Source organism: Leptosomus discolor, chromosome 13 (genome assembly GCF_034619465.1).
Source record: "Leptosomus discolor isolate bLepDis1 chromosome 13, bLepDis1.hap2, whole genome shotgun sequence".
NCBI lineage: Eukaryota > Metazoa > Chordata > Aves > Leptosomiformes > Leptosomidae > Leptosomus > Leptosomus discolor.
Window position 1 is genome coordinate 5,822,283 of NC_141403.1, and position 23,415 is coordinate 5,845,697.

The following is a 23,415-nucleotide window of genomic DNA, read 5'->3' on the forward strand; positions in this document are numbered from 1 at the left end:
GACAAGATTATCTTGAATGTGCAGAGACTTTTGGACAATTTTCAGCTGGATTCCTAAGAAAAAATTTTACTTTAAATTCCTACCTTTACAAGGACTTTTGAATACCCATCTTTTAGCTTTGCCTACCTGTTATCCATTGTACAAATGGTCAGATCTATAAATTTGCAATACAGATTTTGCTTTTTAAATGTCTGAGAACAAATGAAAAACTAAAAAAAGATCTTGCAGCAAAAAAGGCTGAAGCAGTACTAACGGGAGCCTTGCACCAAATTATTCTTTCAAGTAGAATGAAATACCACTAAGAAGGAAAGGAATACCTCGTATGTATGTCAGCAATTTTTTTTAAAACTAAAGTGCAACACTTAAATATGTTTGACTTGAATTTTTCTTACCATGAACTTAACCATAGACATGGGTATCAAAATCACAAGTACATACTTTAGAACCATTCAAAAAAATGAAATTATTATCCTGTGGAAAGTTATTATGTCTGTGGAAATGTTGAATTTTGTTTTCATTCCAAATAAGAACTTCACAAAATGTAAATTCCAATAATAAGTGAGTAAATTATGTGTGTTATATGGCACAATATGATGTAATAGTTCAAATATTCTAATATTTTTATATGTAAACCATTGAGGTGAAATACTACCTAGTATTGATTAGACCTTTTCTAAATCAAAGAATTTAGAGAGAGGGAGAGTCCTCCAATGTCATATAAAAGCATCAAACCTTAACTGTACCCAGCTGAACAGAGATACACATTGTGCAATCAAGCACTGACTAAACTTCCTCCCATTTAAAAAGAGAGGCTATTACTTCATTTGCTTTAGTGACAGTGATTACTGTGATCCCACATAGTGCCATAGTCTTATTTCAAATAAGGTGTAAGAGATTGCATTAGTAATAAATAATTGTTCTCTCGACTGTTGTCAAGAATAGGTGAAGGTGAGTTCAAAACATTTTTAGTTTCTTCTGGAGTAGTAGCTATGAAGAACACTCAGGGAAAAAAATCTGTGAGAATATTCATTGTTTTGGAACTGCTGATTTTAAAATCTAACAGCCTATGTTCCTTTTCCATCCATGACTTACTGCTGTTGAGCTACTAAGCTTAGAACTTGACGGAAGTAAGGAAGGAGATTGTTCCACAGTGGCTGGTCATTTTAAAATCTGAGCAAGTCAGTTTTGTTGTGGTGATTGCAAAGAGAGAGAGCATATCGCCTCCGTAGCTGATTCTTCTGGAAACCGTAAGGCAGTTTTGAACCAGGAGCGTCCATGAACGCGGGCGGTACTGGTTTTCTTAGCAGGTCTGCCCCATGTCTCCTGAATGGGCAGAAAGGGGAAAACAGGGCTTACTCTACCATTGCCTACTTACCTGCCTGAGAGTAATGGTTTCGTACAGATTGCTGTTTTATATATTTCCATTCTCGGTCAGCTTTAGGCTCCTGGTTCTCTGCCCCAGAGAGGGCTGGCTTGAACAATGTAAGATGCTCTTCCAGTTTGTATTAGCTGGTTATGGTACCCTTGGTCTACTCACGTATAACGAGAGGGCAATACCGTCCTGTGCGTCTACTTTACTGATCTCAACAGTGCCCTCTGCTATGGGGTAGCATTGTAGAAACTCAACCCAAGCTGCCTGCACCCAAATCTCCAGATGTATTTGCAAGGCCAGCTGGTGAGCTTGTAGCTTGTGACAGCTGCTTTGCCATAGGAGGGACAAAATTAATTAAAACTGTTTCTGCAAGTGTATTTTTCACAAGGATGAATTTCGTGCCAGAATTTAGCATAAAGCATCCTTTATTAAAAAAAAAAAAAATTGGAAAAACTTTAGTGATTAATTTCCTGATTAATTTGGTTATTCTTTGATTTAGTGCCAATTACAAATTCTAGCAATCATTAAATATTATATATTTATAACCTGATAACCATTGTGTGGTGGTGTGTTGAAAGTAAAGCCAAAAGTAGCTTCCTCTTCCAGGTCCACAGCCAGCAAAGTAACCGCTGCCAGCTGCTGTGGTCTCTGCTGGCAGTGTGCAGCTATCGACAAGTTTTATGTTGTAAGCTATCAGAAATATGAGCTTGTTTAGTCTAGCCCCTATAGGGAAAATAAGACAGATGGACTTTTCATTCTGCTTAAATAAATCTCTTCCTTTGGACAGCCTTCCAGAGTAGGGTGGGTGAGTCAAATAGGTCAGAGATTTGCGTTCCTCTCACAGAACAGAAAGTGGACACCTTTTATAGAATTAATCTAATTTAAAAGTATATAGTTGATAACAGGTTTTGAGAAGTGGTTTGTTAAAATATTGGAAGTTGTGCCAGATACGTGATGTTGTTCTGTACCATTCTGACTATAGGTGTCCTGTTTAAAATTGATTGAAATACCAATATGTTGACCAAACCCCTATTTTTCGGTTCCTCAGCTCTCAGTAGTTACTACAGTGTTATATCATTAAAAATGCCATTTTAAAATGCAAGGTTTGGGGCATATATATTTGCAATTAAAATATTAATTGATGTATGCCAGATTATATAACTTCAGGTTTTCATCAGGACAGTGATCTACTGGACCGGCGGAAACATTGCTTCAGTGTCCAGTCGGAATCTGGAGAAGATCTTTACTTTTCTGTGGAATTAGAGTCGGACCTAACACTATGGGAAAAAGCTTTCCAAACAGCAACTTTTTTAGAAGTTGAACGGATACAGGTGAGAAAACTGCCTTGATGGATACCTTTTGGTACATTAACAAGTTAGGTCTGTATGAAGTAATGGTGCGATTTAAGACATTCTGTGACCCCCTGCAGCTCTCAAATTATTACTGTTTTATGTATGTAATTGCATAAAACCCCCTTGTGGTGGTCCTAAACAGCTTGCAATCAGATGTTCGGAAGAGATCACTGCAAATACAATATTTGAGTTATTAAGACTGAAAACAATCTGTATATCAGCAACAAAACCAGCTGTTTAGATGTTCTTACATACTGTCTTACATGCTGCTTTATTTATTGTTGGACAACATAAGAGAACCTTGCAGCAATTAAATTGTCCTTTTAATAATCAAGAATGAGTACACTGAGTGAGAGAATTTCCTGGATGCAAGCAAGGACAAAATTGTATTTCCGATACGTTATTCTTTTTTCACCCATTTCTTGTTTCTTGTGTATTTACTCGGTTGTCAGGTGACAGAGGGGAGATTGATGATATTCAAATACAGATTACTAGTGAATTTTTATAGAAAAATTACATATCAGAGTGTTTAAAGATAACTCTTTTTCTCACGTGACCAAAAAGTCGTGGTCTTTTTTTATTTAAAATAGGAGAAAGGAAATACCCGCCACAATTATTATTCACCTAATCCTAGTTGTTGTATTGATATTCTAATCATAAAAAATACGTGTGGTTGGAACAGCTTTAGTGGATGTTGCCATGCGTTATTCTGTATACACACCTAAAAGTCATATTAGCAGTTAGTGGGTACAGGTATTGGCTGGTGCTCGCTTCCCCTGCACTCATTTTCTGTGTCCCCCTGGGAGTGCAAGCACTGACAGTTTTTTATTTAGAGAAATTGTTAGTTAGTTATGTATTAGCCCTCTTCTGACTTATGAACCAACACGTGCAGCTGGAGTGAATTAATATATACTAATGATGCTCCATTTTGCAAAAACTACACTGCTGTCAGTGTTAATGCGTACTGCCTTCGTTGGAGGAGGCGTTGAAGGAGGTTCAACTTTTGTCTCTTAAGTTCATGCTACTTTTTACGGGAGCTATTCTTACCTTTTGAAATCTGTGCTGAAAAATGTAAGTGTAGTTTTTTTCTGTATAAAAATTGCAACAATATATATCTTCTGCTCCTAAATATTTGAGATGCTTTGTCTCTTTCATACAACTGACTACAACATTGTAGAGGCACGACTGTGCTACCGGTAAAAGAATATATTGCAATTTTCTTGAATAACTTCTAGTCCAGAAGCCCCTTCTTATTTGCTCTTCTTTAATCCTGATTCATACTGTATCATTTCTGGTTTAGATTTTTCTCTTGGGTTTTAGAATGACGTTTGTTCAAAATTGCTCCCATGTTTCCCAAAAAGAAGTTCCTTAATCACCTTAACCTCAGGTTAATCTTAACCTTTCCACCTTTGTTTCACTCTGCTGATGTTCAAAGTAGCAATTATGAACTCAAAGTAATGATTTCCTGGTTGATTATAGAAAATTTGTTGAAGGTGGACAAAGAGGCTTCTCATGATAGGTTATTATTGTGGAACTCAGGATTTCACCTTTTTTTCTTTATTTTCTTCCCTCTCTTTCTGTATCTCAGTTTGGAAAAAAAATAGAATCTGAATTTTTAATATAACTGGTCTTGGCCTCCTCATTTTTCTTTCAGCAATCCCTTACTGCTTTCATCCACCAGTTTGCAGATTCAGATAAAATCTGGTTTGACTAAGTAGTGGTATAATTTGTCTCCGACAAGTTCTTTCATTGCTCTGTGAGAAAAACAGATGACAGGTTCAAAATCGAGGTATCAACTGTACATTTTTACTAAAATTGTATTTTATGTAATCATATTCATATGAATACTCAATAATCACTGTGTGCAGGTTTGTCTTACTATAAAATCACATAATTTTGGAAATATTAACTGCAGTTTAACACGTCCATTTAAAATTATTCAAATAGGTTCTCTACTATTCCATAATCATACAAATAATCAAATAGTAACAGAGTTACTCAACGAGTATAAATTGGCATTAACCTCCATGAGAGGTTAATGCGAGGCCTATTATGTAATTCTAAAGAATACATCACAAATTAAAATATTTTTTAAATGCCTCATTATAAATATATAGTAAATTCTGTTTAAGCCTAATTCATAGCTTCTGCTAGAGATATAGCTAAAACAAAAATTAGACAGGGTTGGGTTTTTTTAGACATAAAATATATTAGAGAAACTCAAGCTGATAGTAGTTTAGCAATAATATGTTGTCTGTTGTTGTAGTGGTGCTATTGTGGAGTGTGGCAGTCACTCTTTATTTGGTTGTCTTTATAGTAAGAGATGCTAATCAATTTTCATAATTACCTATTAAAAGAAAAAAAATTTATTTGAAATGGAGATCCTTGTTCCCTACTATCTCACAGCATTGTTATATGAAGAATCTGAGACTACTGAAGCTTGCATAATGATGTGCAATTATATATGATTGTCAGGTTCCCTTTGTGTTCCTGCTACTCTATCATAAAATTTTGACCACTTCCATCATAATTTTTTTCTTGCTGTCCTTCTTGTTTGTATTGTAGTTGTTTGTTCCCGAATATAAGGATTACTGCGTAAGCTGCTTTGTGTCACAGTACTTTAACGTTTGTCTCCACTGAAGCTGAATCTGAGTTTGAAAGTCTGAATTAAATCTGAGACTTGATAGTGTTGTTTCCCTTAGATTCAGAGACAGCTCACACTAGGTTTACAACATTATCATTCTTTCCATAATTTAAACTGAGTGTATTGAAGAAGTAAAATCTAAGGAACAACTTTGGGTGGGCTCCTTCAGCACCTGCCTGACCCACTGCATTATTCATAAATCACAGAATCACAGAGCGGTTTGGGCTGGAAGGGACCTTAAAGACCATCCAGTGCCGCCACCCGCCCTGCCGTGGGCAGGGACACCTTCCACCAGACCAGGTTGCTCCCAGCCCCATCCAGCCTGGCCTTGAGCACTGCCAGGGAGGGGGCAGCCACAGCTGCTCTGGGCAGCCTGTGCCAGGGCCTCACCGCCCTCATATATCATCTCAATCTCCCCTCTTTCAGTTTGAAAACCCAATTTAAGGTTCTATATTCTGTGAGAGAACAAGAAATGGGTGCTGAAATATCTTCTGCTTCTTTTGGGATGGGCATGCTTCAGCTCTATGTGAGAAATCAGCAACCAAAGCCAAACATCCACAGTGTATATTATTAATAGTCACTTTTAATGATGTGGTTTTTAAATGTATAGGAAATTTTAAATTATCAAGTCTCCTGGAGAGAATTTCTGTATTTTTATTTTCTCCAAATGTCTGAATTATAAAACAAATTAAAGAAAATAAAGATGAGAAAAATCTTAACAGAGTTAATGAGTGTCTGAAAGTTCACATTCCTGCTCTGACCTGTGGCCAGAATCACACGCAGGTGCATACAGCACATGCGTAACACGAGGGATATTCTTCCCCAAAGAAACTAAAATCTCGCTGTCCAGAGATCGTTTTGTTATTCTCACTTTTTTGCTTCTCTGAATTGCTTTGAACATCATAGAATACATGGTCCAAGGCCATAAGCTGGACTTATGTATAAATAAAGAATAAGTACAGAATCAGCTACTACTGGTGGTCTGCACCTTACAATGCAGTTTCTTCCTACTCATAACCACTTTGAGCTGAACTAGATGATGTTTCTCCACAAACTGCACTGCCTTTCGTAGGAAGAACCTTCAGTCAGGGAAACAGGTTGCTTTTTCAGTGCAGCGTTGAACCAAGACCAATATGTCCTGTTCCTCATAAATCTGAACTTCTCAGTGAGGCTAATTAGCCCAGGCACAGTGCTGTGCTTAAGCAGAGGTAGCTGTGCCAGCTCGGCATGGTGCTGCAATGCACATTGTAGGTTGACCTCTGGTGTGGAGGTGGGAGGTCAGATGAGTCAGACAGCAATACATATTTTAAATCTGATATACTGTCTCTTTGCCAAATTATAATTCTCAGTAAAGGCTCTGTGTCTGTTCCAGGTATCTTGGAGGTCTACAAATAAAAATGTAGTTTACATCCTGTAGGAGGTTAGGAAGGTGATTCTACAAAACTGTACATTTTTTGCTTTGCATGCAAAACCTGAACATTTTTGCATATATGAATTCATTAAGTAGCAAGTCACTGTGAAATATATTACTTTACATTCTTTTCTTCTACTAATGAGATGTTGCCAAAGGCAATAACCTCTCCTTTTCTAACAACACTGATTTACGATCAAAGTTTACATATTCATAGCAGTTTTATTGTATAGCTGTTCCAAAAAAAGAGCCACTTTTATTTGCTAATATAAACACAAATACCATATGACTGCAACACCACCGAGCTGAGTCATCGATTTTGTATTTAAAAATTTCAGGGGTTCATGCATTAATAGTTATAATGACCAAGTGTACCTCTATACTGTATGAATTCAGATTTTATACATGTAGTGAACTATATAAGGTTCTTCCTGTGTTGGAAGCTACAAGAATAGACCAGTTGCTGCTTTCCACCTGGACAGCAGCAGTAGGAAACCTTTCATTTACTGGCAGACAGTTACAGCTTCTGAACACCTTTGATTTGCTGTTACTCAGCAATAACGCAAAAGGCAGACGTCATGGATTGGTTTTACTTCTGAGTTTTAGGTGGCCATGCTTTGTCTATAGGCTGGCTTAAATGCTGCACTTGGGCCCCACTGATAACTAACAGAGAGTGTCAGCTTCAGTGGTGGGTATCGCCGTGTTTGAAACCTGGATTCTAGAGCTCCAGGGTGTGTGCACAAAGATCAACCAACACCTGTTTGCGTGTGGTTGAGACCTGATTTGGTCAATGAAAGCAACTCATTCAAATATTTTGGTTCCAGAAAAGAAATCTATATTGAAGTATAAGAAAGTAAAATTTAAAACAAGCAAAGAATCTATGTAGCTGTGAACTTTTCCATTTACCTTCATTACAATGTCTGTTTCAACTCTTAGAAGCTGTTAATGAGCCTTTCAGCTTCTTGTGTTCTGGGGAAGACCACTTAGAATCCAGAGAGCCTACCCAAAGAATATACAAGTAAAAGCACATGATTTATCCTTGATAATCCAAATGGCAAAAATACTAATACATACTTTTGTAAACGGTGATAATTTAGTAACTTACATTATGCTCATGTTTACAATTTATATTTTGGTTCTTTGACACATTATAGATCATGGAAGTCTTCATTCTCATTTTGTAGATTTAGTGGCTACAACAATATTTGGAGAATATAACTATATATCATTTAAGTTGGAGGGTAAAATTTATATAAAATAAGAATGGCTTCTTTAAAGAATTTATATCAGGTTTGGAAATGTTTTAATTTTTTTACAGATTTTGTGAAGTAAAATAGTAAGTTCATCATTTTGAACCAGAAGTCAGCCTTCAGGCACAGCGATAGTTTTGATCCTGAGAATGACACTAATAGATGTCTCACAGCATGTGTTGAAGTCTTACGGAAATAAATAGATGCATAGCTTTAAAAATCACAGAATGAGAAAGCCTTTCAGGATTTTAAGGTTTCTCCTAGAAACCTTTGAGATATATTGGTCCACTAGCTGAAGCAAAAAAGGTATTTCATATGATTATGTCAATTGCTACATAGTATGAAACACCACCTTTTTCACTGAGATTTGAGACAACACAAAGCCACAATAAACAGCATACCGAAGAGATATTTTACAAATGTTTTTCTTAGAAAGCTAAAAGGAATATATTACTGTTAGAGGAAGTTACGGGGTACCAAAACAAATAAGAGAGCTCAAAAATAATGAAAATTCCATTTTAGCAGGGGAAAATTAGAATAATTATTATTATTAATTATTACAAATATATAGAATATTGTGTAATAGAATTTAAATAAATTAAATTTTATTACTATTAGAATAAAGACACAGAAATACTGGCTCTAGGAAGAATTTAAAGAAATGTGTTCTGTGTTAACTGCCTTCTCTGATTTTCCTTTTACAGTGTAAGACGTATGCCTGTGTTTTGGAGAGTCATCTTATGGGACTTACCATTGACTTTAGCATGGGCTTTGTCTGTTTTGATGCCGCCACAAAGGTAAAGCTCTAAGACTTGTTTCCATCACATTATTATTATTCCTTGTTATTTCTTATATTTCGGAGTAGGTACATCCTTAAAACGTACTTCTTTTTGTTGTCCTCGGGGGTGATTTCTAAATGATGTGAGAAGTTGTATTCCGTTATGTGCTTGTTATTGAAAAGTCAATACCAATATCAATCTGAAAGAAGCACCAAGTCTTCATTCTTTAATTTCACATGAAAGCCCAGACTGATTCAGTTTGATGTTTCTTTTGCTGGTGCACCCTTGGTTTTGAGAGGAAATAATCTAGGTTTCAAGCTGATCTGTGAGCTTTGAAAAGGAGCTGCCTTTCCTTTCTCCTGTTTCATGGGTGGGAGTGTGTGTTATTACAGCAATTCTCAGTTTATGTTTTCGATATATTTGTTCAGGTGTCTGTAAAAAGAGAGATCAGCCATGGTCCGTATGTCTCACGCTTTTCCTTTCAGCCTTAAACAAGCTCAGTACAACTGATGAAATAGTTTGCTATATCAAGTGAATTACATGGCATCAATTTCTAGATTATATTAATGCAAGTCCAAATCTCAGCATAATGATCAGGGCCCATGTATGTTTGCATTTGCACTAATTGATAACAAGTACTAAAATGTAAGCAGGCTTTATTGCTGCTACTTGACACTGCTGTTATGGGAGAATGTGAAATATTTTTTCCTGACTTCCACTTCTCTTCAGTACCTGTTTTCCTTTGAGATGATGCAGCATTGCCACTAGCAATTGCTGGAAATGCCCTTTTCTCTTCAGAATATGCTCCTGTCCTCTATCTTAAGTCAACCTTTCCCAACACGTTACACGACTAATCAGAACACTTTTGTTCTTCCCACTCCATTCTCCTGTTTGCTTGCACAAGGTGCGATGAATTTGAAATTCAAATAATTCTGTATTTCTTTCTGTTAAGCAAATAGTCTTGTATGGTTTATCAGTGAAATACATGGCTGTCGGGAGGTGTTACACACAAAAATCAGTGCAACAGAATTAAAATGCAGTGGCTCAGAAAAAAATGTGTAGTTTTCCCCCCACCCTCCAATAATATTGGAGGTTTCGTCGAAGTGTGAAAGGGTAGCAGATGAGTGAAGGCATTTCCTTCAGGAAGGGAAGGGCTTCGTAGGTGTTAATGTGGACAGAACAGAAGAGTGCAGAATTCCTCATGAACTGGAGAAAAGACATTTTTATTGCAGTGGAGACTGTAGTTGTAACTAGGGAAAGTGCAGTACCTTTGGCATCTTCTGCAACTGACGTGCTGTGCTGCTCCTCCTCCTTCTGCCAGCCTTGTGGTGGGTAGGAGCCCACACATTTATTGGACCTGGAGAGCCTTAGAAATCTCTCGGTTGGTACCACTCACCACACTTACTACAGGCTACAGGGAAGAGCAGGGGGCTCCTGCTGATCTGTCACATCTATCACCAACCCCGTATTGTGTCACTGTGGTCCTCAGAGCTCCTGACACCACCCAGGAGCTGCATGCTTTGGCAGAAGTGATTCCACCTGAAAAAATACTCTTTCCCATTTTTCAATGCTTGTCTCCTAGTTTTCCCTTCCATCTTTTCTACTTACACTGTCCACGTTTTCTCTGTACTTCTTGCACTTTCCGAGTTTTCATTTTAGACTGATAAAATCAATTTTGCCTTAATGCTTGCTGGTTTTTCTTTTCAAAGTGGGTTTTATTTTCCTGAATGAAGAGACAGACCATGCTGGTAAAGCTCAGGAGTCAGTACACAGAGAATCCTGAAGGTTTCGGGGTTTGTTTCATTTTTCTTTGATACAGAAAGGCAGGCAAGCAGAGAATACAGTTTAAGATAAAGGGACTGCATTAAAAATGCCTGATCTGTTAGATAGCATGCATACCAGAGATATGCCACATACCAATCCATTCAGTACAAATGGAGAATCTTTACATTGGAAATTCAAGAAAATAAATGGATAGCAATAACCGAGGCTGTTAAACTCATTACAGACCTCAAGACATATTTTTCCTCCCTCGCTTACAAGTCCAGACCTCCAAAAATGGAGCCTTTAAAGCATAAAAACCACAATAATCATAAATATTTTAGTTCTACAAGGAAGAGGTTCTTAGAAAATGTTCTTTTGGCAGTTGTCAAGAGCTATGCGTTACTTACACTAGTCACTGTCTTGCAGGTCTTCCTATCACTTTTCCCCAGTCTTTGGAAAAAGTCCTTCATTCCTCTCACAAATGTTTCATGGAACATATAATGCAATTCTTTTGGTGCCCCAAAATGCATTATATTCTTCTGTTACCAGTTAAAAAGGACATCATCTAGGAATGAAGAAAGTCTAACAAAACCAACAGAGACTGTGCAGCTCCCTTGGAAGTTAAGGTTTTGTACACACAAATACAGATAACACATTTTTTGTGACTTGAATCAAGTTGTACATAAGCAAATCAAACTCTCCAAGTTTTCTCATCAGATAGAACAGTATTTATGTTCAACAGATTCCTTAAAAAATGTTTTCAGGCTTCTGATATATAGTCACTTAAATAAATTGCACGAGAATAAGTAAAATACTGCGTAACATTCACAAAAAAGATTTTACACAGCAAATGTTTACATCTAAAAGAGATAAAAATATCATTTTTAACTTCTCTGCATACCATTTTGAAGCACATTTTGTTACCTTAAAACTTTCAGTGTTGTAAGCCTAATGCAGTTAGTATCCTCAGAAACCTGCCTGCAATTTTGCACCTTAATTAGTTTGTTGGTTAGAATGAAGTACAGCACCATGGATAAAAAAGAGGACATAGTATTTTCTGGTAATCAGGCATTAGGCAGTGTGAGATGATAACTCCAACTCTCTCAGCCTGTCCTCATAGGGGAGGTGTTCCAGCCCCCTGATCATTTTGAGGTCCTCCTCTGGACCCGCTCTAACACGTCAATGTCTTTCTTGTACATGTTCCCTTCTATTATTTTGCCACTACTCATGGCAAATTCAACCACTCTTTTTTGGGTAAAGCTTAACTTAAAGCCATATTCTGTAGACTTCAGAGTTCAGTCTGCTCCTACTGCAATACTTAGCACTGTGCTTATGAGACTTTGTTTTCTTTCTTAGTCATTACTGAATTGACTGTGAACTGTTTTTAATAGTGAATAATCACTATAAACTGAAGTTTGGAGTTCTTCAGCTCGTGATTTTGACAGTTGTTGAATTAAGAAATTATTTTCTGAAATGTTGGAAGAATCTGATTTAACTAGGCAGTCTTAAAAACTGTTCATTCTCCTTCCAGGGAATCTCAAGCGTTTGTTATAAAGCAACATACCAAATGGTCTAAATGAAAAACTACTGTTGGCTCTACAAGATATCAGTCAGAAAATGAGTAAAAGAAAGCAGGGGATATGCAGCAGAAATGGCTATGACTAATGTTAGTGCTGTATAATCACATCACTATACAAATTTGTTCTGAAGAACTCAGTTTAATACTTTGTGTACTCGTATTTATCGTAGGTGTGTGCAGACATAGAAACATAATTTTTATTGAACTATGATGTGTTTGACTTGAAATACATTTAGCAAAATGACAGTTTTTAACCACTAATTTCAACTTACATCGTTAAGCATTACATAGAGATTAAATGACAGCAAACAAGGAAACAAGCCATATAGGGTTGTATGGCTTTTGACTGGAAACCGTAAGCATGAGAGTCATTACCCTCTACAAATTCATCCATGAGCATTGGTAGTGAGTTTGGGTTTCAGAACATATGTGACATTTTGACTGCAATTTGTCAGGCATGTTGGGAAAAAAAAAAATCTATTAACTTGAAATGTAAAAGGGAAAAAAGAATTTAAACACTGTTTTGTTGCTTAGGTAACTTGAATAGTGGAATAACTGAACAACTGTCAAAAATCACAAGGTTCAACAAGGCCGAGTGCAAGGTCTTGCACTTCAATCAGGGCAATCCCAAGCACAGATATAGGCTGGGCGATGAGTGGGTTGAGAGCAGCCCTGCCAGGAAGGATTTGGGGATACTCATGGATGAAAAACTCAAAATGAACCAGCAGTGTGTGCTTGCAGCCCAGAAAGCCAACCGTATCCTGGGCTGCGTCCAGAGCAGCATGGCAGTGGGTCAAGGGAAGGGATTCTGCCCCTCTGCTTCACTCTTGTGGGACCCCACCTGCAGGGCTGCGTCCTGCTCTGGGGCCTCCAGCACAGGAGGGACCTGGAGCTGTTGGAGCAAGTCCAGAGGGGGCCACGAAGATGCTCAGGGGCTGGAGCAGCTCCCCTGTGAGGACAGGCTGAGAGAGTTGGGGTGGTTCAGCCTGGGGAAGAGAAGGCTCCGGGGAGACCTTAGAGCGGCCTTCAGTGCTGAAAGGGGGCTGCAGGGAAGGTGGGGAGGGACTCTTGGTCAGGGGGTGTGGTGATGGGACAAGGGGTGATGGTTTCAGGCTGAAAGAGGGGAGATTGAGATGAGATCTGAGGCAGAAATTCTTCCCTGTGAGGGCGGTGAGGCCCTGGCCCAGGCTGCCCAGAGCAGCTGTGGCTGCCCTCTCCCTGGCAGTGCTCAAGGCCAGGCTGGATGGGGCTGGGAGCAACCTGCTCTGGTGGGAGGTGTCCCTGCCCATGGCAGGGGCTTGGAACTGTCTGGTCTTTAAGGTGCTTTCCAACCCAAACCATTCTGTGATTCTGTGTACATAGCCATGTGCATGTTATATATGTTTCTGCTTATACCGACATACTCATTAAAACTGTTTTCTATAATGGGCATATTTGCATCATAGCTTGTACAAGTAATATATGTATGTGTTTGTGTGAGTGTACATTGCAATATATCTACCCGTGCACCGTGCTATATCTGTACTTCGTCACATTTACTGCTCATTAAAGCAGCAGTCAAAAAAATAGGTTTGTCAGAATAGAAAAAAATCTTCCCTTACAGGACTGAAAATAAATTAAAGTGCTGCTGAATTATATGGTGGTGCTAGAACGAAGTAACGAAGGCCCCATATTGGCCCACGAGGTGCATCTCAATGAAGCTCACCTGTTACCTGTTCTCTCACAGACACCTTGTGCACATCATCAAAAAAGGGAATACACTGTAAACCACAAACAGTATTGCAAATACCTTTTTCATACTAAAATACACAACAGAATTTCTTTTGATTTCCATAGGAACAAACTCCATGTTTTCTAGGGATACATACCTTAAGGTCGATCTCTACACAGCTCATACACATACTACATATTGAAATAAAACTGCATGTAAAAAACCCTTGATATCCAAAGGGTTGAATATTGATATATTCAATAATAAAGAAGGCAGAAGGAAACCAGGCTCACTTCAAGGTGGTGATTTAATAATGTGACTCTTGTGAACAAATATTTATTCTATGCTTAGAAGTTGAAATGCTGAACAAATAGCTGCTATAACTTTGATATAAGCCGTCAAGCATGGTTCATACAGTTTTATGTACTGTGGCTAGAAACAAACAAATGTTGGTAGGTCATCCATCAGTAGTAAGCAAATAAACTGTAGTCTTTTAACATTCTATGTAACTTCAGTAATGGACAAGAACGGTTATTTTATTAAGGCTGACTTTCTTGCTTATTTCCTTTGTCTCATTTTTGTTCTATATCCTGTGTCCTCCCCTGCCTTTCCCTTTACAGTTATAAAGCCACAGCAGTTGACAAAGGAAATTGCCTTGGACCATAATTCTTTTGTAGTAAGACACTCTCCAGAGATCAGTAACACAGTAGAACTGAGCATGAACAAGATTTTAATCCTACTCAGTTCCCTACTGCTGCTATCAGTATGGACAAAGTGTCGCTTTGCAAGAATGCAATCTTTCTCAATTAGGTATGAGACAAGCAGCCAAATTAAGGTGTGTCCCAGGTGCCCAAAGACCCAATTACTTTTATTCTTGAAAATAAGGACCTACAAGGCATCTGCTCTTGATTTACTTTGACTCATAGGAGTATCACTTATTTTAGTCAGATGGCAAACAACATTAGCTTGAAAGGTGTCCGCTGAAATTTAGCATAATTCTGTAAAATATATATATTGAAAATGGTCTTAAAAAGCTAAACAGAAGAACGATTTAATCGGTCAGAGTATCAAGGGAAAAGGAGGCGAGTGTTGGAAAAGTACAGTTACAACTCTTTGAAGATGCAATGGAAAAGACAAAGAGACTTGCTGAAGCTAATATTTGAAAATTGCCCTCTGACATCCTTTCCTTAATAAAGATGGTTTCTTAATTTACTCCACCGTTTACAGGTGGTCTGAGATGAAGCTGTGTAATCATTACAGAACACTGACAGACTCCGTCAGGTTTTTTCCGAGCATCCTACTGAGGCCAAACTTCTTTTGCTATTACATAATAAAACCCGTATGATTCATGTCAATGGGAAGAAGAGGGAAAACCTGTATTTGATGGGCACTGGCAGGTGAAATGATGTTGTTGCAGTATGTGGTGCAAACACCGTTTGACAAGTTCATTGGGTGTAAATGGTCTTTTTGCAAGAACAGAGTTGGTCCACAGTGCATAATGCAATATAGAAGAGGCAAGACTGTTTAAAAATAAATTGAAGGTAATTGATTAGTGAGACAAATTAATTCTGTTCTGGTTGGAGGTGGAAAATGGAAAATGCCCTGTATATCCTTGCTAAATCATATAGCTATCCCAGAGCCGTGGACTAGTCAGAGACTCATATTTCTATGCATATTCCTTAGAGTATGGTAAGTAAAAATACAGAGACACCTATTTATTCTATGTTTGTTTGGTGATTCAGTCTCTGTTTAGGGTAAATCAAGATCCTTGACCCAAAATAAAACAAAACAGAAACCCTAAGCAACGCTCCCAATTTACCCTAAATTAAGATAAGTATGATGTATTCCGACTTTTCCGTTACCATGATCTAGATGGGAAGCGATTTTGTTTGATGACATCTCATCAAATTTGTATGTAGTTTAGTCCAGGATTCTGAAATTATGGGAATGAGTAGCAAGCTGACATATGATATTAAAGTGAAAATATTTTCTAAGGTCTCTTGCAGAATATGTTTTTCTAGATTGAGGACTAGAGCTAAGAATAGAAATGATATAATTTTCTTCATTTGTGTGGCTATGGGGAACATCAGCAAAGTATTACAGGCATTGAAGTCAATAGCTTTTCTTCCATGTGCCATTTATGTGTTGCATTTATGTTCCATCTATAAAATAAAAATATGCAGGCAGAGAGCATCCTTGGGTAATTACAGCAAAATAACACTAGCAGAAGATAATAGGCAGTAATTTGGTTACAAAGACTAGAACAAATGAGTCCTAGATGATTACTTATAAATAAAATATTTCTCATTAAAAAGTATTGGTGAAGAATCTTGGTCCCAGATATGTCAAAAGGAAAAAAAAAAAAAAATCCTATTAATTTCAGTGAAGACAGGATTTCGCTTTTTGATGATTTCTTATTACAATAATTTAATAGCATCTCAAGAGAAGTCTTAAATCTAATTTGTCAGCTTGTCTGCAGTGTTTATTTGTTTGCATTGCATTTTGGTATTCTCTGAAGTTAATTTTATTAAATGGTATAAAATGTAAAAAGGAGCCTAAGCGATCTATGAATAATAATTGGGAAAAGGATTTATATTGTATTGGTTGTTTTCAATGTTCTGCATGATACATACAGTATTTGTTCAATGAGATTGTCCTGTTACAGTGCACTTCTCAAAACATGGGTTAACTATGTCAGGTTTTCCATGACCACACTGCATGTATGCAAATTGTGAATCTGGTGGTATTTTCAGTATATGCTGTTTCCTTGGTTCCCAGTTTCTGAAATGGGCTGCTTGGTGTTATTCACAACTTCTGCCTCTACTCATGGCTTGAGAGTTCCCTTTCAAAAGGAATAAATAGTGCATACTGGGTTCTCATCTTGGTCTTCCATCAAGGCTTGATAAGGTTGTGTGCCTGGATTTAAGAAATGTCTCAGGGTCCTCACGAGTAGCATCTACCACAGAATCTTTTTGAATTTGGTTGCAATTTGTGATTTAAAAGGAACTGCCACCTGGTCCACCTGTCAAATCTGGTTTAGGGTAAAGGAAAATTTACTAGTTCCTTAAAAAATGCTATCTATAGTCCTGTAAAATATTCTCAGTAATGCAGGCTATACACAGTTACTGAGGATTATACAAGGAAAGCACTTGAAGAGAACAGGCTGCTTTTATTAACTAAAAGAAGCCCTATCTGAGCTCAGTAACACTGCACCTTCAAACCAGTAAGTATTTCTGCTTGTATTTTATAGTTCATAAAAACTGATTTAGGAACAATTTATATGACAGACACATGTTTAGGGTTTTGGCAATTTGTGAAAAAGCCAACATTTTACAAATGTGCTTATTGCTTAGAAGGCAAACTATATATAAATAGGTATATAGTTGTACAAAATTATATCAACCTATGCTAACTCTCTGAGGCAAGCATTCAACAAATGGTTCTGAGGAACTGTGATGTTCAAAAATACGAAAAAATGATTCACTTGGCATCGCCAGTGATGTAGATCGGTGTCCCCGAGGATGCCTAGTCCTAATGCAGGAGAATTAGCCTTTAAAATTAAAATTCTGAACAGTCACTGCAGCAAGCACCGTGACACTGAAGTCAGCCTGTAGGAACACGAAAGATAACAACATGTGAAATTCTCTCTCATGTGTTTATGTCACTGCTATAGCTACACGTCTCTGAAAATGGGTGCTTAGGTGAGTAGGTCTTGCTTCTCCTTTCTACTTTGGCACTATGAAAAAGGATAGGTCTGGTCCTGTTCACTGCTTATGCATTTGCAGTAGTGAAAATGAAAAGAGAGAAAAACCACCCAGAATGTATGAAACCACAAGAGAAAGCAATGCAGGGATCCCCAAGACACTCTGAGTGATCTGACTGCTGGTCACAGTGTTCTGCATCATCTCGTCTGTCTGCTACACATGCAAAATGTGCAATCCTGGCTACACAAGGAAGCCCTTCAGCTTCTTTGGTAGGAGACAAGGAGTTAAATGGGTTTTCTGGTGATATGCTTGACTAAATCACCCAATTTTAGCTATCTGGAATTTGGACATCTAGTTTAAGCTAGTTGTTACACTTATAATGTAGTGTGGTACATTGAGGTATAGACACATCCGGAGTGTACCAGAGTGAACAAGTGTTCATCCCAGTTCAAACTGTTATTCAGAAATTCTCCAGAAAAAAAGTAGCCAGGATGACTAGCCTGCATGTTTGAAATATGTTATATTCCCGACTTAATAATTTAAAACTCACAACATTTCTCCACTCTCATTTTTGTAAAAAGACCCCCCCCTTCATGTAGACATCTTTGGGAAAAATGTGTGCAATTTGTTGAAGATCACTCAAAAGGAGCAGATAGCTCTTCCATTTGGGAATCATTTCATGCATTGTCAATGGCGGTTTTATTCCTTACATTTTAGACAAAAAGTGTTTAATGTTCTCTACAAATGATGCTGTTGAACTGTCAGTTCTAGGAACTTGTTTTGAAATCCTGATGGAAGAAGTGCTGTCTTGTTGACATTAGTCTCAAGGAGGATTTCATCCCCTCCCAATGTGCTTAAGTAAGAGCCATTGCTAAGCAGGGCTCTCCAAAACCGATGTTATGCATGAACTGAAGTCTGTTCTTGAATCGTGCCTGTGGTTTGGTGACTGTCATTCTCTTTCCTCTGAGTGGGAATGAAGCAAGAGGCAAAACTGCTTGGAAAATGCCAAAGTACTGCAGTTCTGTACATCCTTCATCTTCATTCAAACTTAATCTGATTGGGAATAAGACCAGGGGGATTCTGCCTGCCCATCTAAGTGTCCTTGTTACTACTGTACCTCTCTCCTGGACTCCCCATACATCACCAGAGAAGAGAAAGATGATAGCTTGTTTCTTTGATTGTTGTTCTCCTGAGATAATGAGACCATCAATGCCCTTTACATTTCTCATCTAGGAAATGACAAGCTTAACTAGATTTGCTGTCCCTGCAGAAAGGCAATGGTCTTGATCTTCTGACAAGATTTGTTGAATTACATAGGTCTGCAAAAAAAGGAGTTTACAATCTAGGTAGGAAGTATGGCCACCTGAATGGTATACTGGGTTGTTTTGGTTTTTTAACTGACTATCTACAGGACATAAGTAAACATCATTGATCAAACAAGGTGAAAGGAATTGCCCACACTTAGAGATGAGAGAAGCTGTTTTATTTCCTGCAACACAGATCGGTTGGCTCAGGAGGACAGCATTTGAAACAAATGTGATACAGTTTCACATAAATCGCTGAATTCCTCTAGTTTATTTGAAACAGGATGTCCTTAACTCTGTTTATGGTAGATGAGAGCTCACCTGTCACATACAGACAGAGAATGAAAGTGGTGCTGAGATTAAGGACTTTTTATCTGGAAGGGACAAATGTATAGAGAGCATTTTGGGGAAAATAATTCTGGCACTTGCTTTGTATACTGTGCACAGTTAAGATACTGTCCTTTTGGGGTTTCTCCTCTTCAAGTTACTAAGACAAACACAGCTAACTTTATTTAGCTTGGTACAGGGTAAAGATTTTTGCCAGTCATTAGCATACAGAGATCAAAACATTCTGAAGCAAAGGGACCTGCATAGATTTAGGACAGATAAAATTTGACCTCCCTCATATTCCTTTTAATTTCAAGTTGATACTGAATCATTCATAGATATAGGCAAAGGGCACACAGGTGGAAGTGTCGTGCTACGCCGCTGAGAGAAGGCGTTTGCGCACCCTTAGACAAAAGAAAGTGGAGCAGTACTTCTTGCCTTCAGTTCCTGTGTTGTCCAATGCGTGTGAAATTAATGTCTCCTCAAAATAACAGCACAACGTGAGTGACGGTGACCTTATAATTATGTGAAATACTACTGAAATCACAATGAAAAATGTTAGTGCTTCAAAATATCTGGAGGGTGTGGCAGTTATATTTAAAGGAGGCTGGAAAGACTCTACGATAAAAAATAGCTCTTTTTGCACTTTCAAGGAAAGTAGTTTGACATGTATTTTTTTCTACATAAATACACACTAGATATATATAAAAAAGATGTTTTCCTTGCCAGCTGTAAATTTTATTAATCGCATGTTTATTCTGTAGAGCAATCTGTCTTTTTTTTTTAACAAGAAACAATATATTTCATAGTATGATTACGTGAAAGGCCACTGATATGCTTAGAATTAACAAGCTGCTCAAGTTCCTGATTAGAGCTCTCATAAGTAAACTCAAAATAACTTCTCATTACAGGGTTTCCTTTTGTTATTTTATAATTTAAAAATATATATTTGGTTTTAATTTTATATGCTCTTTATGTTAATCAAATTAGATTTTTTATTGTGGAAAGAAAAAGAACTTTTATGACAAGTTATTTCTTCAGATGGAATAGAGAATCATCGGTGGAAAAATATCCTTGTTTTTTGGCATGACAATGAATTTACTAACCCCCTCTTTTTTTTTGTTTAATCAGGATTAAACATAGATAAAAGAATTTCAAAATAAATTTCACAAATGTAGTCTGACTGATCTGAATCAGACACTGCCAAAGTATAATACATCCATATGGGCAAAGGGACATCAGACCACATAATACTAATTTCTTTTAATTATGTACCGTAGAGGGGTTGAAAGTTCCCTTGGAAGGTGATCGACTATTTCTAATATGATTTTCAATGATAACTACACTGACTCGTTGTGTATGGTTTTTATGTTTGTTTTTGTTTTTGTTTTTTTCCTCTAGGCTGTACTTTGGAGGTACAAGTTTTCCCAGCTCAAAGGTTCTTCAGATGATGGGAAGAGCAAAATCAAATTTTTGTTCCAAAACCAAGATACTAAGCAAATTGAAGCAAAGGTAAAAAAAATACAGTTTGTTTTTTTGTAAAGGCAATGTACATTAAAAGTAGTTATCAAAGCAGCTAGTGGAATGGAGGAGTAAATTAAACTAAATTACTTAGAAATACTGGATTGATGTACACAGTAAAAGAATGCAAAGAAAACAAAAGTGATTCCAAGAAAAGAAAACTGAATTGTTTGCTTGGATTTTGGCAAGTTTAAAGTCTTTTGAAAGTTGTAATTATATTAAAAAATAATTTTAAAAAAAGGACTCACTATATATGGTTTTAAGCAGATTTACCAACTCTCCTTGTTATCACTTTGATAAAGCCAGGTGAGAGCTTGAATGCCCGGTTTTTCACTCTATACTCATATCATCAAGAAATTGTGCAAATATATCCTCAAGTCAACCTGAGGACAAAACACCGCAAAGGTCTAAAATCTGGTTTTATTTCTCTGAGCAAAACAGTGTGGATTAAACACGTCCTCCCTACAAGACTGAAGCTTCGTGTCTGTGTCTAATTCATAATCAGCAGAGTTGTGTATTCAGTTGTGCTTTTGATTCAAGTGTTAAATTATGAAAACAGTAACCCTGAGAGATTTATGCTTAGTTTGATTTATGTGTTTTGAGAATAGGGCATTTACTGTCCCCACATGTGTGAGGATCTTTGATAGCTGGAACTGTCTGAGAGTCTGGATCCAAAGGTCTTTTTGACTAGAATCCTAGTTTTTGTGTAAACTTGAAGACTATTTACTTGGCCATCATTAAGCCTTGCTTTTGAACCATTTTTCCTGACCATGTCAGAGAGAAAGTTGCTGATTGAATGTGATAACAATACGGTTCCACCAGCAAAAAGGAAATGCTTAACCAAATTGTTGTTTATAAGGGCTAAATATACACAGCATAATAAAGTGCGTAAAGAAAAAAGGCATTCTATCAGGGCCAGGTGTGAGTTTAAATGCAAATAGCTACATTAAGCAATTGTTTTTCCTTCCTGCGTGTCTCTGTATGTTTGGTATTAATTATTTTCTGCCTAACTGCTATTTACTTGATTCTGGACGTTGTACTCAGTACAATAAAGGTATGTAAGAGCTCCCATTAAATTAACGGCAACAAAACATGGTGGGCCATGGCTTTCAATACCTTCGTGTTCTGCTACATCTCAAAGACAAATATCTTCTTACTTTTGATTTCCTTCAGAAATTGTTTTAATAGTACAGAATTTCTTTTCATCTCTAATAACAGCCTAATGCCGTGAGGATGATATTTGCTTAAGCAATTAAGTGGAATCTTTTATCATGCTCCTAAGTACAGCTGAAGGATGAAACTCATGATTATTTTTCTAATATCTGTCTGTTACTGCTCTTATATTAGTGATTTTGGAACAAGAAATTTCACCGGAATCCAAGAATGGGGCAATGTTTCTTTTTTTTTTTTTTTTCAGTAAAACTGAATATATTTTTAATACTAAATTAAATTTTTAAAAAATTAAAAACAGAGTATGAAATCCACATTTTTAAGAAGAAAAATAGTTTTCATCAGAATGTTTTCATGTTTTAAATGAAATCTGTCATGCAAATTACTTTATAAGCCTTAGAGATATCCTGGGACCTTTATTGTACCTATTGTTATTCCCACTCAAACTGAATAGAGCTTTATTTCTAGGAAATTTCATCTTTCTACCTTTTATCATGGTAGAAATTCTACCTTCTACCTTATGAAGGCAACATATTTTACAGACTTGCTATCATGCTTATTAATATTCTGTCATGATCCCTGGTTGCTTCACTTTATAATAAATTTAAACTTTCCCATTTGGAAATAAAAATTTGTTACTTTTAATTCATTTTCTTGGTGATCAAAGCTTAGCAGTTACATCATGATCAAAAAATGTCAGAGTATGTTGTCTTTGGAAGGTGCTATGGCATTTCTAGAGAGTATTTCAATCCATTCCAACTTGTTTACATATGAAGTGTGTTGCTTAGTCTAAGAAATATAGATAAATCTGGCTGTAAAGTGAATGTAAAGATTCTTGTGCCATATTGGATAGTTTAAAATTCTATGGATAGGCCCCTTCAGTATCCTTTAAGCCTTTCATGGGTTTAAAGTGCTATTCAGCATGAGAAGAGGTGGAACGATCTAGCCTCTGTTTTTTGGACTTTGGTAGCATTACCGAGTTAGAGGTATAGCTATTTGGGGAACTCTTGAGTCATCAGGAAATGTTAATCAGATTTTCAGTAATGCTTGTAGTGCAAGGTTTCATGCATACTGTATGCAGGCTTCATTTGGTATCAGATGATGGGAATTTTGTAAAACATCTGTTAAAGGTTGTGATGAATATTCATGGCCACAGCTATCATCACCTGTTAAATGCAGCTCTGTGCTTCAGATGGCCTGGAGACCCACTGTTGTAAGAGGAAACAGCATAACATTTTGTTTATGAAAAGATAATTTTTTGCTAGTTATATTATATGGGGAATAATCAGAATATAGTGAATTGAAAGCTCACAGCTGAGAAAAAGCCAAAAATCTGAGGAGCTGTTGCCCCAGCATGTTAGGGCTCTTCACTTTTTCATTCCCGAGCAATATCGTGGAAGCAGGACATGGCAGATATCTTTGATACAGCTTAATACAGTCACTAGAACTGAGAGTGCTTTTTTCTCATCGTTAACAATAACACACGCTATGCAGAACCTGCTACAGCGTATGTGTACCTGATCTGAG

The 23,415-nt window shown here is 37.1% G+C and overlaps 1 protein-coding gene across 2 annotated transcripts in view; it reads left to right on the plus strand.

Moving 5' to 3' along the window:
• SNTG1 (syntrophin gamma 1) overlaps positions 1-23,415 on the plus strand; it is a 153,044-nt gene that overhangs the window by 123,737 nt on the left and 5,892 nt on the right. The window contains exons 14-16 of one of the 2 annotated variants that reach the window (XM_086472624.1): positions 2,551-2,703; positions 8,734-8,826; positions 20,599-20,709. In XM_086472624.1, coding sequence (XP_086328750.1) covers positions 2,551-2,703; positions 8,734-8,826; positions 20,599-20,709 — 357 coding nt within the window. The remainder of the gene's footprint in view (positions 1-2,550; positions 2,704-8,733; positions 8,827-20,598; positions 20,710-23,415) is intronic. The other variant, XM_086472626.1, reaches the window with a different exon arrangement.